The following is a 17897-nucleotide window of genomic DNA, read 5'->3' as shown; positions in this document are numbered from 1 at the left end:
TGGACTGTCAAATCTTAGGGTTAGAGAGATGACTCTTAGGTTTCCTTTTTCTCATATAATGTCTTTGTCTGTTTGCACACCATCCAGCATTATAGCCACTATCATTGAGTTTAGAGGCAGGCCTGGCACTTGATCTAAAGATAGAAAGTTTAATCATTTTCCCACTCAGTCGACTTTAGCTTTACTGACTTCAGCCAAACTAGTAATACTGTTTATTAACCTCTATTGGAAGAACTACCTGTATACAGGTAATAACTCCTGGGCTGGAAAGATGACTCAGTGGTTAAGTGTACTAGTTGCTCTTCCAGAGGTTCTGAGTTCCATTCCCAGCAACCACATGGTGGCTCACAGCCATCTGTAATGCATAAAGGCATGACCACAGATAGAGCACTCACATACATAAAATAAATAAACAAATATTTTTAAAAAGGAAAGAAAGAAAAGAAAAACTACTAAGCTGGACGTGGTAGCACACACCTTTAATCCCAGCAGAAGTAAGTGGATCTCTGAGCTCTAGGCTACCCTTGTTTATAGATTGCATTTCAGAACAGTCAGGACTACACAGAGAAACCGTGTCTTGAAAAACCAAAAAAGAAAAGAAAAGAAAAACTATTAGTAAATTACCTGTGGGTTAAGTAAGGTGTTGGAAGATATGTGTACATATACCTATATTGATGTCAGTATTTAGACAGATGATAGAAATCTTGTGCTTTGCCATGTGGTAGGCAAATAGTCTTGTCACCCAGCCAGTCCCCAGCTCCCTGGCAGATGCAAGCTAAAAATGCCTGTGGAGTCTTGTTCTAGATCACATTTTAAAAATTACAGTTTGTTTGTTTGTTTGTTTGTTTGTTTGTTTGTTGTGTGTGTCTGTGTCTGTGTGTCTGTGCCATGGTGAATATGTGGAGGACAAAGGGCAGCTTATGAGAGTCAGTTCTCTTCTTCCACCATGTGGGTCCTGGGGATTGAACTTGGGTTGTCAGTCTTGGCAATAAGTGCTTTAACCCACTGAGCTGTTTCACTGGCTATAGATCACATTTTTGATAGCACTTTTCTGTTTTGCCATTTCCCCATGTTTGTGCAGTCCATTTCAGATCAAGTCAACATATATTTGTTGATTGTCTTCAAGGAACACTCAGTCATTTGGCATGTGGATATATAGTGGTGGTTCACAGCTCTGTCAGTAAGTGTAGAGATGTAGAACAAAGGATTAATTCTACCTGATGATAGGTGTGATTGTGAAACATTTGTATTAAATAAGATTTGTTGAGGCTGGAGAGCTAGCTCAGCAATTTAGAGCACTTGCAATTCTCCATTGGATCTGGCTTCTCGTCCCAGCACCCACATGGTGGCTCACAAATGCCTGTAATCCAGTCCGAGGGCATCTGATGCCCTCTTGTAGCCTCTACGGTCACTGCATGCAAGTGATGCCAGCCATACATGTGATCAAAACACCCTATACACAGGAAACAGTTTAAAAATTGTTGAAGTGGAAATGAAACCTAAACCAAACCAAACCAATATATAAAAATAAAAAAGATTTATGGCCTGGCGATGGTAATGCATGCCCTTTATCCCAGTACATGGGAGGCTGGGAGGCAGAGGCAAGTGGATTTCTGTGAGTTCAGGGTCAGCCTGGTCTACAGAGTAAGTTCCAGGACAGCTAGGGCTATACAGAAAAACCTTGTCTCCAAAAAATAAAAACTAACAAAAAAGATTTGTGGTTGTTTGATCTTCCTGTAATGTGTGTGTATATATACATACATACATGCATACTTACACACTGTTGTCTTGATTGGGAGATTGTGTAAAAGAAAAGAGAAAAAGCCTTATCTTTACAGTGCTTTGAAATATTTTTGAAGTTACTTATTTTAATCATCACTTAAACTTTTTTAATCTCTAGAAATAGTAAAAGAAATATAATAAAAGGAATAAAGGAACAATCAGAGGTGTCTTAAGATGTTACTAACAATAATTGCAAAAGTGCAGAAGAGGTTGTTTGGTTTTGGTTTTGATTTTTTGAGACGTGGTTACTCTATACTGCTTTAGCTGGTGTGGAACTTGCTATGTAGACTAGGCTATCCTCAAACTCATAGAGATACATCTGCCTCTGCCTTCTAAAGGGTAGGATTGGAGGTGTTTCTGTTTCTAGTTCATTCCTGAACGTTTGCTGAGCACTTGTTATTATGCCATCACCACGTTAAATGCTATGGAGGTTTAGAAATGGATTAGCTCTCAGATATCACAGAAAAGAAAGTCAAGAAATAGAAAGGTAGGACAAGATAGTAAAAAATCAATTATAGTAACAAACATTTAGAAATGAAGTCTAGTTTTAGAGAGGCCTGGCTGTGTGGGGATCTCCAGTGGGACCTCCTTAATTCCCTTTCCTACCTGAGTTCTGAATATAAGTAGAGAAAATAAAACTGGCCAAACCACAGCCTTTACAGTATGCCTGGAGGCAGTCTTTACAGAGTGCCTAGAGGGCTGAGAGGTCAGAAAATTAATGAAGGGCTATCTTTCCCAAAATGGGGAATATAAGGTTGGGTGTGGTGGTACACACCTTTAATCCCAGCACTCAGGAGGTAGAGGCAGGTGGATCTCTGTGAGAGTTCAAGACTAGCCTGCTCTACAGATTTGGGTTCCAGGACAGCCAGGGCTATGTAGAAAGATCTTGTCTTAAAACACCAAAAAAGCCAGGCAGTTGTCAGGGACCAAACATGGACCATGGAAAAGTACTAGCTAGGCCAGAGAACAAGCCCCTGCCCTAAACCAGATGCCCCCAAAGATAAAGAACAGGTCAGGTGGGTCAGGTAGCATAGCAACAGAACAATGGGCCCTGACCAGTGACCTTACCACCTAGCAGCCTCACGACTTGCGCGTAGTCCTTCACCTGCACGACCCCCTTCACCTGCACATACATCATGTCGTGCACCCCTTCCCTCCTTCCTGCCCCCTCTCATGCTATATAAGCCTTGCTTAGGAGAATAAAATTTGCAGCTTGATCAGAACACTGTCTTGCTGTCTTCTCTTGTGTCTCCCCGTCCCTTTCATTCTCTCCCGCAGGTGGGTCGCCCCCGTTGACACCCCGCTGGCTGGGGCAGGCAGTGGTGGTGCATGCCCTTAATTCCAGCACTCAGGAGGCAGAGGAAGGCAGATCTCTGTGAGTTCGAGGTCAGCCTGGTCTACAAAGGGAATATAGGACAGCCAGGATACTACACAGAGAAACCCTATCTTGAAAGAACAGAAACCGGGGTTGGGGATTTAGCTCAGTGGGAGAGTGCTTGTCTAGCAAGCACAAGGCCCTGGGTTTGGTCCTCAGCTCTGGGGGGAGGAGAAACTACAGAAACCACTCTGGCTGCCTGTAGAGGACAGAGCCACACTGGCACTACTGCAATTTCTTCCAACAGTGTCGTGGTGGAGCCTGGTGCCAAGATTTTTATTTTTGATACCTTGATGTGAACTGTCAACAAGAGTTCTGGTATGTGTTTCTACAACAGAAATTTAGAGAAGAGTTACAAGAGAGAATGGCTGTATCTCCAGTAAACGTGTCCCAGAGAAATATATGTGGGGGAAATATATGAATGTCTTGGATCAAGGGTCAAAGCTCATTGTCTACCATCCTGTGAATATCCAAGAGAATTCTTACAAATTTAATGAGATTGGCAAGATGGTCCACAAATTCTCCCAATGTACACCTTGTAACACAAGTGATCTTACAAAGAACTGAAGCAAGTGTGGATGTGGTAACCATAGGAATGCCTCTATTGAATCAACAAACCCAAAGAATCATAAAAGTGGGAACACTGAAGAAGAATCTTGCAAATATAAAGACTGTGGAAAACGGTTGAATTTGTATTCCATCATTAGTCAAAGAATTCACATTAGAAAGGAGCTACACAAAACTATAGACTATGATAAATTATTTGATTCTAAACGTAACACTCATGCTGAAATCAATCTCTAGTGTAGATAAACTATACAAATACGGGAAATGTGGAAAATGCTTCAGGTCATACTCGAGTCTCAGCAGACATCATAGACCTCATTCTGGAAAGAAACACTACAAATGTAAAGAATGTGGAAAGTGCTTTTACCTGTTTTATCAGGTTAAAAACCATTATAAAATCCATAGTGGAGAGGGACCTTACAAATGTAGGGAATGTGAAAAATGCTTTATCCAGAAAGACCAACTTGGGACACCCGGGAATTCATATAGGACAGAAACATTTTATATAGTAATTATGAGAAATGCTTTGTATGGGCCTACTAGAGTACATCAGAGAATTCATACAGGAGAGAAACCATTCAAATGTATTGATTGTGGAAATCCTATACATGTGGCTCAAGTCTGAGAGTGCATCAGAGAAGTCATAAAGGAGAGAAACCATTCAAATGTAGTGTTTGTGAGAAATCCTTCACACGTGCCTTACATGTGCCTCTTCTGTTAGAGTTCATCAGATCATTCATACAGGAGAGAAAACTTAGAAATGTAGTGAATGTAAGAAATCCCTTACACAGGGTTCAAGTACTAGACAACATCAGATTATTCATACAGGAGAGAAATCTTAGAAATGTAGTGAATGTGAGAAATCCTTTATACAGGGTTCAAATCTTACACAACATCAGATCATTCATACAAGAGAGAAACCTTATAAATGTGAATGTGAGAAATCCTTTATACAGGGTTCAAGTCTTAGACAACATCAGATCATTGATATAGGAGAGAAAATGTGAGTGTAATGAATGTGACAAAGTCTCTGTGTACCCCTCACTTCTAAGAATACTTGAAAAGCTTCATACTGGAGAGAAAAGTCTCCATAATAAATAATGTGGCATATGATTTATCCAAAGCTCTGTTCCTAGAGGTCATTGCACCTCCATACAAGAAAAACATTATGAACATGAAAAATTTGTGAAAGCCTTTAATGTGCAAGTCTTAAAAAAAAGAGAGAGAGAGAGTTTATACTGAGAAAATGTTATGAAAATGTGACAATGTAGGAAAATTTTTGTTAAAACTTTTATTTTTTCAGACTGGAGAGATGGCTTAGTGGCTAAGATTACTGGCTGTTCTTCCAGAGATCCTGGGTTCGATTCCCATTACCCACATGACAGCTCACAACCATTCCAGGGGATCTGACACCTTCACATCAATACACATAACAAATAAAGTAAAGCAAATCATTTTTTAAAAAAAGTTTAAAAAGAAAAACTTTTACTTTTTCAACCTCAAAAATTACCTAAGAATGAAAACTCAAGAAGTCTACAAAATGTGCTGTGTTATAGCAGTTCCCTGGAGACTAAAACATTCCATCCTGAGTAGAAGCTGATTAATCAGGAAATAAGCCCCTCTACTTCATTTCAGGAAGTCCAAGAAACTGTAGGTTTCAGTATCCTGCACACTCCTGAAGAAATGGAGACCAGTCATGCTGCTTAGAGGAATCACTGATGAACTAATCCTCCAAGAATGGATGCCTTATAACCTGTAGCGATGCCTCCAGGGGTGCAGTACATTCTAGGTATCCAGCAGTCATAAGCCCTAGCCCATGCTGGGTTGGAGTTTCATGATGATATCTATTTTGGTCTGTTTTGCGCCTATAACCAACTTGTTTCCATATTCCTGAAGGCAACCCAAATAGAGCTTATTGATTTCATTTAAAATAAAAAAAGAAAGAAAAAAGATAAAAAAATATGAGGTTGGGAAATTTACTGGGTTTTGTTGTTGTTGTGTTGTGTTTTTTTTTTTTTAAACAAATGTTCACTGAAACCTTTTTGTTTTTTAGAGGGTTTTTTTTTTTTAAATGTGTATGAGGGTTTTGTCTACATGTGTGTATATGCATCACATGTGTCCCTGGTGCCCAAGGAGGTCAGAAGAGAGTGTCAGATCTCCTGGAACTAGAGTTACAGATGGTTGTAAACTTCATTGTGGGTACTAATAATCAAAGCTAGGTCCTCTGTGAGAACAAATGTTCTTAACTAGACCTCTTCCTGGTGTTTTCTCTCTATGCTGATCTATTTGCTCACAGGTCTCTGAAGTCCAATCAGCTATATACTTTATCTGATTCTGATGGTCTTTCCTTCATTGCCTGTTAGAATGTGGAAAGCCTCATTTGACTTATTGTCTTGCAAGGTTGGTTACCTTTGCCCCAGCTGGCTGGAGTATAAATTCAATGAGGACAGACCTTAACACTTATGTTTCTTCTTGTGTGTAGGGAGGTGGGGGGTGTTTGTGTGTGTGTGTGTGTGTGTGTGTGTGTGTGTGTGTGTGTAAGTCAATATTGGATATCTTCCTCAATGTTGCTTCCACTTTATTTAAATTTTTAAAATTGTTTTATGATATGAGTGTTTTGCCTGTGTGTGTGTCTGTGTACCACTTGCATGGCTGGTGCCCTTGGAGTTCAGAAGAGGGTCTTAGAACCCCTGGAACTGGAAGGTGCCCTGTGGGTGCTGGAATCACCCTGAGTTGTCTGGAAGAGAGTCAGTGCTCTTAACCACTGAGTCATCTCTCCAGTCCCCTTCACTTTATTTTTTGAGACAGGGTCTCTTACAGAATCTGGAGCTTGTTACGTGGACTTTCTGGTCAAGAAGCTCTCAGGGATCAGCCAGTTCAATCTAAGTGCTGGGATTACAGGCACAAGCTGTTCAGTTTTGTGTTTTGTTGTTGTTTGCATGGGTGTTCAGGGCATCCGTCCTCAGGCAGCATGCCAGTCTCTTTACCACCTCTTCAGCCCCTCTTTGTAATCCAGTGTAGCCAGACTATTAAACTTCTAACCCAGAACTTACACAAAAATAAAAACACAGTTGCCTCACTCAAAGTGTAGTTTTGTATAGCTTGGGAAAGCCCTTCCCTTCACTATAAGAGCTAGTTTTTACTGAGTTCTTACTGATGACACCCTGCATTTTTGTTTTCTCATTTAAAACCTGTTTTATAAACAGCCTGCCCAAGGCTATGTGGTTTCAGGACATCCCCTGGGAGATCAGTTGTGTTATTTTAAGTACACATAAAAAAAACAAAACAACAACCAAAAAAACCTGGCTCAAAACATCCTAAACAATAAATCTAATTTTTACATAGCAATACATGATAAATTAGTTTCAGGATTGACCATCTTGTCAGAGTGAGAGTTGATGAGTTCACTTGGCATTCTCCTTCACAGTTGCAAGTTGGTTGCTTCATAAAACAGCATCTAAAGACCCAAAGAAAGGAATGTTCCCTCCACGTGTTTCTCTCTATGTGGTTAGAAAGTCATCATTGAGCAGCTCCCCAAGCAAGCAGACTTCTCTTCTTGCTCCGTTGACCAGAATTGAGTTCTTTGACTACTAGCAGACCAGCTACTGGGAAATGTGTGATGTTGTGGTGGGTTGACCGATAGTGGTGCAGCCCTTGGGCTGGACATTCTTTCTCTTAGCATCCTTTTTTTTTTTTTAAAGATTTATTTATTTATTTATTTATTTATTTATTTATTTATTTATTATGTATACAGCATGTATGACTACAGGCCAGAAGAGGGGACCAGATCTCATTATAGATGGTTGTGAGCCACCATGTGATTGCTGGGAATTGAACTCAGGACCTCTGGAAGAGCAGTCAGTGCTCTTAACCTCTGAGCCATCTCTCCAGCCCCTCTCTTAGCATCTTACTATTGTCCTGGTACTTAAGGAGTCAGTTTTCTTGGCAGGAACATGGAGAAACTGGCTATTAAACAACCAGTAATCTGCATTTGAGTTCTTCTATTTCCGTAATAGCCATTTCTGGAAGAATCAGTTAAGTTCCTGAATAATTGGACAATTTACCTGAAGGTGTGGAGTTGTGGAAAGTGGATAATTAAGAGTGTCTGTTTCCAAATCAGGCTTTCTGCTATAGTTCCTGGACCTGTTGAGGCTCTTGTTAATTTACTGATGTCATTCCTATTTGTTTCAGGTGCTTGAAGTTTCTGGGAAGTCGGCACCCAACCCTTGTGCTTCCTTTGGTGCCAGAGCTCTTGAGTACTCATCCATTTTTTGATACAGCTGAGCCAGACATGGATGATCCGGCATGTATCCTCTTGTGCTTAGCTCAGATGGGCCCCTGTCTTAGCAAAGAGCAGTGGATTTTTTCTGCAGTGTTTGCTGGGTAATATAGTATGTCAGAGGGACTCATTCTCAGCTTTCATTGTTTTCATGGTAATTCCTCTTGGCCATTTAATAGCAACAAATATTTTTGCCTTTTATTTACCACTTCTTACATTTCACATATTCATTATATTGTTAGTTCATTTTATCACTAATTTGCCACACAACCTTAGAAGGGAATTTTTATCTTCCTGTTTGTTTGTTTTGTTTTTTTTTTTTTTTTTTTTTTTTTGAGGTGGGTTTCTCTGTGTAGCTTTGGCTGTCCTGGAACTTGATTTGTAACCCAGGCTGGCCTCAAACTCACAGATCCATCTGCCTCTGCCTCCCAAGTGCTGGACTAAAGGTATGTGTGTACCAGCCTTTTTCTTTTGGGCTGCCAACCAGCTCCCAAATCATGACACAGAGACTTACTATTAGTTATGAATGCTCAGCCTAGCTTAGGCTCGTTTCTGGCTAGCTCTTTTAGCTTAAATTAACCTGTTTCTCTTTATCTACCTTTTGCCTTTGGACCTTTTCTCTTTCTTACTCCCTTTCTGTATGTCTTACTTTCCTGCTGTCTGTGGGTGGCTGTTGGCTGCCTGACGGCTTCCTGGCTTCTGCCCAGGGTGTATCCCTCATTCTCTCCTCCTCTTGTTCCTCTCCTGAGCCTAGATTGATCTTTCTATTTATTCTCTCTGCCTGCCACCCTGCCTGTCCTTCTCTGCCTAGCTATTGGCCATTCAGTTTTTCATTAGACCAATCAGGTGCCTTAGGCAGGCAAGGTGAAACAAATTCAACACATCTTTACATAATTAAACACACATCCTTACATCATTAAACAAATACAGCATAAACAAATGTAACACATCTTTACATAGTTAATTTCCACAACAGGTGTGTGCCACCACCGCTCCATGAAAAAACTTGGTTTTTCTTGTTTTTTTTTTAAGATTTATTTATTTTTATATGCATTGGTGTTTCGCCTGCATGTAGGTCCATGTGAGAGTATCAGAATCCCTGGCAGTGGAGTTACAGACAGGTATGAGCTACTATGTGGGTTCTGGGAATTGACCCAGGTCCTGTGGAAGAGCAGCCAGTGCTCTTAACTGCTGAGCCATCTGTCTAGCCCCAAGAAACTGAGTTTTAAGTAACTCAACAAAAATCAGATCTGGGGGGCTGGAGAGATGGCTCAGTGGTTGAGAGCACCAGCTACTCACACTTGTCTGTAACTCAGGTTACAGAGAATCTGGCACACTTGCAGAGACATACATGCAGGGAAAAAAAATTAATGCACATAAAAACAAATAAATCTTTTTTTAAAAAAGCAATTTACCTGTAAAAAAAAAATCAGATCTACAACCAGATATTGAGGTATATACCTGTGGACTGATATAAGACTTTCAAATGAGGCAAGTCTAGCCTATGTCTAAGATACATTGTGAAGCTGTCTTTTCTTTTTTAAGATTGGGGGTTGGGGGAAGAGGCTGGAAATATAGCTCGGTGATAGAGAGCTTGGATAATATGGGCAAGGCTGTCTTCTGCCTCCTGCACCACAACAAAGAAAAAAAAACGAAAACTCACATATCTGCCGTTAGAGCGTGAAATGTCTGATTTTACAGCTTGTGTGCTCTGCTGTATCTCAGTTGAGCTTCCTTTGACCTGCAGCTGGAGGAGGGAGGTGCTACTCTGAGCCAGGCTGCATGCTCACCGGGCTTTGATCTCTCCCTGTAGCACGATGATATGGGATTGGATTGTTTCCTGCAGTGAAAGTGTGTTTACACCAGTGCATCCTCACTCTCCCTAGGTTCCTTTTGCTTTATAGGCATATCAGCTTCACCATGAATTTTAGGGATTGTTGTGAAACCTAAGAAACATCAAAACTAGTGACTACAAGGAAACCATTGCATTCTCCCTTAATTCTGTTTACTTCCACAGTGTATTGGGGTTTTGTTTATTTGTTTAGACAGGCTATTATGAACCCCACTTTGGCCTTGAGCCTGACTATAATCTCAGCTTCCTGATCCTTCTGCCTAGATCCCCATGGGCCTGCATTACCTGAGGTTTCAGGCCTGCCCTAGTGTATCATGTGGTTCTGAGGATGAACCAGAGCTGCTGCCTGTTATGCAAGCACTCCACCAACTGGGCTGCATCTCCAGCCCTGGATTTTCATTGTTTTGATTATCGGGAAATGGTGGTTCCTTAATGGGAACTTTTTTGGTTTTTTTTGAGACAGGGTTTCTCTGTGTAGCTTTGCGCCTTTCCTGAAACTCACTTGGTAGCCCAGGCTGGCCTCGAACTCACAGAGATCCACCCGTTTCTGCCTCCCGAGTGCTGGGATTAAAGGTGTGCGCCACCACTGCCTGGCCAATGGGAACTTTGGAAATGGAAAGTGAGGTGACAGATTATGTGTGGCAGACCTTCACCTTTTATATTCTAAGTTCACTTAACCCACTAATGTATCAGACATTGCAGTTTTAGTTCTCATCTTCAACGCTGCTAAAACCTGCCCAACAATGCCAGCGCTGTTCTCAGATCACACCTTCAGGCATTATGCCTACCTCCGAGACAGTCTTTCTCATCTTGTTCCTGCCTTGAGGGTATGTTGAAAATATTTTGTTTCATTGATTTCTGGTGCCTTGTGGTTGTTAAATAGCAGACTATATAGTCTATGAAAATTCATCCAGCCAGCCATTCTCGTTTTATCTTGGGCTTTCTTGTTCTGTACTTTAAACATTTGTTGAGACAAGAACTCTGTAGTCTAGGCTTGGCTTGAATTTGCGTCCTTCTTCCTCAGTCTTCCCACACTAGGATTTCAGCATGTGCTGCTTGCTTGGCTTCTGTGTTCATAGCCTCCCCTCAGGCTCCTCCTTCCCTCCCTCCCTCTCTCATCTCACTTCTCTCCCCTCCTTCACTTCCTTCTCTCTCTGTGCTGAACATACAATTAAGGACACCCTCCTATCAATTTCTAGTAGTGTCCCTGAGATTTTAGTTACATAATGTTAGGCAAGAAAAAAGGAATATTTAATAATAGATTGTATTTTAGACTAATGGCAACTTGTGATTTTTTTTTTACCTATTTATTTAATTTGTGTACGTGTGTGGAGGGAGTACACATGTGCTGTGGCATACATGTGGAGAGATCAGCTAGTGAGAGTCAGTTCTTTCCACCATGTGATTGTGTCTGTGGGGGGGGGAGGGTAGTGAAAGACACGTTTTGGGAGTTGCCTCTCTTCTACCACATAGGTCTCAGGGACAAATCAAGTCCTCAGGCTTGATGGTCAGTTTCTTTACTTGCCGAGCCATCTCACTGGCCCTCCATCTTTCTTAAATAGTAACTTAACAATTAGAACAGAAATTACAATTACCCTCATAGAAAACATTTTATAGCATGCTTCATAAACTTACTTGGAAATAAATCATCATACTCCAATGAAATGAAACACAAATCTTAAAAATAAATGTTACACGCAGATTAACTTTTAGTTCTGTTCCCAAGCTCAACAACAGACATGTGATACAGTTCTCTTTTCTCCTCCTATGGTATTGGGTAGGCTGGTTAGCACTCTCCTTTTATTTGTGCCTGCCTTCCTAGCCTCTTGCCTTGTCTTTCTCCCCTCCCGCCCTTCCCTCTGTCCCTCTGTCTCTGTCTCTCTTTGTCTCTCTCTGTGTGGCGATACCATAAACCAAGCCACAGAATTTGCTGATACTGTTGTCCCACTAATTTTTTAGTTACCAGGGAGGAAACTAGTGTCGTCAGCCGTCTCCTCTAACATCACCCCTCATGAAGATCCTTCCCAGCAGTTCCTGCAGCAGAGCCTTGACAGAGTGTATAGTATTCAGCACCTCGACCCTCAGGGGGCCCAGGAGCTGCTGGAATTCACCATCAGGTAAGCAATCTTTGTCTGCTTCCTCTGTCCTAGCATTTTTGTCCTGCTTGCCTGATTGCTGTGTATTGCATTGTTAGTTATTCAGCTTCTCTTTCTGACTGTTGGCCTTTACTCTTGAGTTGTTTTGAGATTTTATTTACACTTGATTAGATTGTATAGTTTATTATTTTTTTAATGCTATTTGTGTTCATGAGTCAAAGAGTAGAGCTAATAGAAATAGTTACAAAGAGCTCACACCTTTAATCCCAACCCTTAGGAAGCAGAGGCAGGCCAATCTCTATGAATTTGAGGATAGCCTGGTCTACAGATCAAGTTCTAGGACAGCCAGGGCTACACAGAGAAACCCTCTCTTGGGAAAACAAAAACAAAAAAGGAAAGAAAAATAATAGTTACAAAGATATTTTAAACTTTTTTTGTTTGTTTTGTTTTTCGAGACAGGGTTTCTCTGTGTAGCTCTGCGCCTTTCCTGGATCTTGCTCTATAGACCAGGCTGGCCTCGAACTCACAAAGATCCGCCTACCTCTGCCTCCCAAGTGATGGGATTAAAGGCGTGAGCCACCATTGCCTGGCTTAAACTTTTCTTTCTTGCTAGATGAGTGACAGAAATGCAGAGGAGCGATGGTTTAATAAGACAACAGTTTCACCCTCCCTTAGGCCTGAAGGGCTGAGATTATCATGGGTCCAGGCTCTGATTCCTGACTCATTCCCATCTAACTAAGCATTTAGGGCTTGTCCTTGACGGTTTTAGCCTATTGGAATGAAAACAAATACAGAATGCATAAAAACAAGTCAACTTAGTCTTTAGCTGTGATGCTGACTGTTAGTAGGTTCTCAGTAAACACCTGCTGGGTTGAATTCCCTTCATGATCTGATGTTTTATTTTTTTATTTATTTGTGTTTTTACGTGTGTGTGTGTGTGTGTGCGCGCGCGCGCGCGCGCGCGCATTCGCACTACATCCCACATGTGGAGTGGAGATCAGGCGATGACATGAAGAAGTTGGTTCCTTACTTCTACTCTGTGGGTCCTTGAACTCAGGTCCTCTGGCAGTAGTCCTTATAAGCTTTGAGCTGATTGGATCACTGTTCTGGTGCTGACTAGCCCTGGGCATTATGTTTCTGGCTTGAGTGCATTCTCAGTAGAGTAACCAGACAATGGGAAAACTTGGAAAGGAAAGCAATAGAGCAGTAGCTGCTGAGGGTCCCCTCTGCTCTGCAAACGTTACAGGTGGGATGCAGTTTATGAGACATGTCAGGACAGGACTGTAGCTTTGTCTGACTCTGAAGTTCATGTTGAGAGTTACACAATAGTGAAAGGAATTCCTGTGTCAAATAGAGATTAGATCAGATGATCTCTGGGGTTTGGGCTTCTGGAGACGCCACAGTTGGTTAAGTACTTACAATAGGACCTGAACTCAATGCCCAGAACCAATATGGCAATGCTGGGTGTGTGCATGTAGTCCCAGTGTTGGTGAAGTAGGGCGAATCAGATCCCTGGGTCTGGTTGGTTAGCCAGTCTAACCTAATTGGTGAGCTCCAAGCCAAAGAGAGACTCTGTCTCAAAGGAGGTGAATGGTGCTGAGGATGACACCCAAGGTGGTCCTCTGGCCAATACACACATGTGGACACACACAAACACATGTAATGTATATCTTTTAAAAAATCATGATTTCTAAAATTCTTCAAAAATTACTTTTTTTTGAGACAGAGTCCCTCTACATAGTCGTAGTTGTCATAGAACTTACTTTGTAGTCTAGGCTGGCATCGAACTCACAAGTTTCCCCTGCCTCTGCCTTTGAAGTGCTGGGATTAAAGGCATGCACCACATCCAGCTTCAAAATTACTATTTTTATAGTTGTTAAAAGTCAGTGTTAGTTGGAGTTTTGTACAGAATAGTCTCTGATTACAGCCAGGGCTACGTATTTGTTCCTGTTGATGTGAAACCAACTTTACTCTCGCAGTCCTTGCCCTTTATTGTCATCCACACAGCCATTAGACTTTACCGAGTTCTCCTCTGCATGAATTCTGACGTAGTTGAGGAAGAGCTCGGGGAGATTTCATTTCATTTCATTTTATTGAGCTTTACATAGCTGCTTTGCTTCACCACTGTGTCTGGGATACCTTATAGGAACTCAGATGCTTGTTATAAACAATAGTTGTCATGGCGGAAGCTAGAATGATGTCATTTTTAGAGATGTAATTTACTTCTGGCCATACTTTATATCTAGATATACAGACTGATGGTTTATAAGAGCCTGTATTCCTTGATTATGTGAGCTGTTACCAAAAATGCCCACTGAGTACCTTTGCTTCTCAGAGCTTTAGAGCTCTTATATCTGTTGAGTTGCAGAATATCCTGCTGGGTGTGGTGGCCGCCCCTTTAATCCCAGTACCCAGGAGGTAAGGGCAGATGGATCTCTGTGAGTCTAAGGCCAGGCTGGTCTATATAGCAAGTTGTAGGCCAGTCAAGGCTAGATAGTGAGACCCTGTCTAAGAAACAAATGAAAAAACAAAGAGTTCATGATAATCACTGTATTTACATAAGCATGACAACACTCCTGTAAAAGAGCTAAAAGAGCTGGGGTTCATTCATGCTCACCCTGTATTTTCTGTTGCCAGGCACTGTGCTATCTAGAAGAGGCACAGTGTAAACAGACAGTTCCTGTTGTGAGGGCTTTAGTTTGATGAGAGTTAGTTGGATAAATAGAAAATAGAGAATTGTACTTTACTTACTATAGTAGATAAGCAGGGTCTTTAGAAGAAAAGATTCTCTTAATCCTTCTAAGTAAGGATAGTCTAAGTAAGCAGTTCTCAACCTGTGGGTTGTGACCTCTTTGGAGGTCGAGGGGCCCTTTCACAGGAGTTGCCTAAGACCATCGGAAAACACAGATATTTACATTACAGTTCATAACAGTAGCAAAATTACACTTATGAAGTAGCAATAAAAATAATCTCATGGTTGGGGGTCACCACAGCATGAGGAACTGTATTAAAGAGTCAAAGCATTAGGAAGGTGAACCGGTGATCTACTGATGGCTGAAGCATGAGAAGTTAGTCAAGCGAAGGAGGGAACAGAGTTTATAACCCACTAGGAATAGCAGAGTCTTGGACTAACGCACTGGTCTTTCTAGCTTCTTATCTGGTTAACGGTTTGTCTGGAGTTCAAGCATCTAGCATGAGGTGTGAAATCCAGAGGAGTGGCTCAACTTACAAAGATCTGCTGTAACTTTGATGTTTAGAGCACAGAGGAGGTTGAAAAGAAAGTATAGCCATAAACATTTGATCTGCACATCCAGAGGATTTTGTCTCTGTTACGTAGCCTGGCTATTCTGGAGCTTGCTGTGTAGACCAGGCTGGCCTCACAGATTCGCCTGCCTCTGTCTCCTGAGTGCTGGGGTTAAAGGCGTGTACTACCATGCCCGGCTTAGCTGTAGTATTTGAAAAATGATGTTTGTTGGCTTTATGGACCAAGGATTGCCAATGTGTGTTTCTGAGAGGGGCATTTTTGCCCTACCAGATCATTATAGAAATATGCTTCAATATAGCTGATTTTCAGTTTTTGTCTCATTAGTATTGGATATACTTCATAACTTTAGAAAATTAATAGCAAATAAGTAAATGGAGTTTTATATGGTAGTGGTCAAAAGAAACGAATTTTATTTATTTATTTATTTATTTATTTATTTATTTATTTATTTATTTATTTTTGGTTTTTCAAGACAGGGTTTCTCTGTGTAGCTTCAGTGCCTGTCCTGGATCTCGCTCTGTAGACCAGGTTGGCCTTGAACTCACTGAGATCCGCCTGGCTCTATCTCCCAAGTGCTGGGATTAAGGGCATGCACCACCACCACTGCCCAGCTAGAAATGAATTTTAGACTTATACAGGCCTGGTTTCTGTCCTCTTTTTGCCACTTTCTAATTCTGTGACCTTGGACAAACCACATAATGTTAGTTTTTGGTTTCATGCTCAGTGAAACAGATTAATTACAGTTCATGTTGTGGGGATTAAATGAACTTTAAAAAGTAGAGTTGTACACAGAAGGTGCTCTTTGTACTCTTTTAAAGAGTTCACAATCTAGATGGATGTCTAGACTGCAGCTTCCTGAGGATTGTGGACAAAAAGAGATGTATAGGAACACTGGGAAATAGAGCATTTTGCCCGTGGCTAGCAAGTTTCCACTTTCGCCTGTACCGTAGTTGAGGTTTCTCATGGCTAATTGGGTTGGGTTATATCTTGTTCTGTGAAACTGAGAACCATTGTTACACTGCAGGGACAGTAGACTAACCTAAGACCTGAAGGTACTCAGTGCATGATCAGCTTGGCAGTGTTCTTTTAATAGTAACAGAGGGCAGAATCTTACTGACAGTAATTGCTTCAGAAGTTGAACTGTTTAAACTTCTCTTTGAGAAACATGTTGGAGAAGTGAACTGAATAGACAAGCTGGCCACCAAAATCCTACTTCATAGACATGGATAGTCCAGGGGTTTTCCTTTTATGTGATCGACCTCAGGATGGACCAGGCCACTCAAACACATGAGACACTCATTTCATCAATCACTGCCTGTAAATTGCTCTGTGCTTGGTTGTGGGCATCTCCTTCTTAGTAGCAGGTCTATAGGAGGCAGCATTAAATATCAGGATGTTGCCTGCTGAGCATTAGGTTAAAGAGAGGGGCTAGTTTTGTCCAGCCTACAAAAAAGTCTGCTGTGCCTGAAATGGCTTCTCAAGTGATTCAAACTTTCACCTTTCCTGCAGTTACTGTTTTTATATCAAATTTTTTATGTTGCTATTAAAAAATAATGAGGCATCAGGTGGTGACGCACGCCTTTAATCCCAGCACGTGGGGGGCAGAGGCAGACGGATCTCTGTGAGTTCAAGGCCAACCTGGTCTACAGAGAGTTCCAAGACAACCAGGGCTGTTACATAGAAAAACCCTGTCTCAAAAAACCAAATGAATGAATGAATGAATGAATGAATGCAAGAAAAAGAAAAAGAGTGAGGCAGAAGCTAGGGAGATGGCTTTGTAGGTAAACTACTTTTGGTGCAGGACCTGAGTTTAGATCTCTAGAGGGTTTTTTTGTTTTTGTTCGTTTGTTTTTTTAATTAAAAAAGAAAAGTGTGAGTGGCAGTGCATGTGCCTAGCTCTTAGAAGGAAGACAGGAGCATCCCAGGGACTTGTCAGTTGGGGAGCTCCTGGTACTATGAGAGGCCCTGTCTTTTAACAAAAAAAATGGAGGGACAGAGGAAGACATTTTGCCCTCTGGCCTCCATAGATGAGATGTACTAGTTGGCCTAGTTGGATCCGACTCACTACCTAGAGGTGGGTTTGAGGATATGTTCCCTTGATCAATTAGTAGTGAAGAGGAGAGGGGCTGAGTATATATGCATACTTTTTTTTAGATTTTCTTTTTCATGTGTGAGTGATTTGCCTGCATGTATGTGTGTACACTACTTTTGTGTCGGGTGCCTTCTGAAGGTTACAAGAGGTGTTTGGATCCCTGAACCACAATTACAGATGGTTGTGAACTACCATGTGGGTGCTGGGAGTCATACTTGGATCCTCTGCAACAGCAACAAATGCTTCCACCTGCTGAGCCAGCTGTCCCCTGTATAATATTTGTACCCATAGAGCTTTGAAAATATTTTACTTATATTTACTTATTTATTTTTGTGTATGTGGTGGTCAGAGGATGACTTTTGGGAGTTGATTCTATCCTTCTAAGGATCCAACTCAAGTAGCCAGGCTTGGTGACAAGTGGCTTTAGCCTCCTCACCCATCTCTCTGGCCCTCTCCTAAGGTGCAGTTCTTGCGTAGTTGAACTCATATACTTTATTATCATTTTTGTTTGTTTGTTTTGTCTTTTGAGACAGGGTCTCTCTGTGTAGCCCTGGCTGTCCTAGAACTCACTTTGTAGACCAGGCCAACC

At 41.4% G+C, this 17897-nt stretch overlaps 1 protein-coding gene across 2 annotated transcripts in view; it reads left to right on the top strand.

The window, feature by feature from the left end:
- The window catches only part of Ints4 (integrator complex subunit 4), a 78094-nt gene that overhangs the window by 43867 nt on the left and 16330 nt on the right, over positions 1 to 17897 (top strand). For both annotated transcript variants that reach the window (XM_028877447.2, XM_028877448.2), the window contains exons 13-15: positions 7916 to 8031; positions 10549 to 10682; positions 11815 to 11972. In XM_028877447.2, the coding sequence (XP_028733280.1) occupies positions 7916 to 8031; positions 10549 to 10682; positions 11815 to 11972 (408 nt within the window). The remainder of the gene's footprint in view (positions 1 to 7915; positions 8032 to 10548; positions 10683 to 11814; positions 11973 to 17897) is intronic.

Source organism: Peromyscus leucopus, chromosome 1, assembly GCF_004664715.2.
Source record: "Peromyscus leucopus breed LL Stock chromosome 1, UCI_PerLeu_2.1, whole genome shotgun sequence".
Lineage (NCBI taxonomy): Eukaryota > Metazoa > Chordata > Mammalia > Rodentia > Cricetidae > Peromyscus > Peromyscus leucopus.
This window is presented reverse-complemented; position numbering and strand designations above follow the sequence as displayed.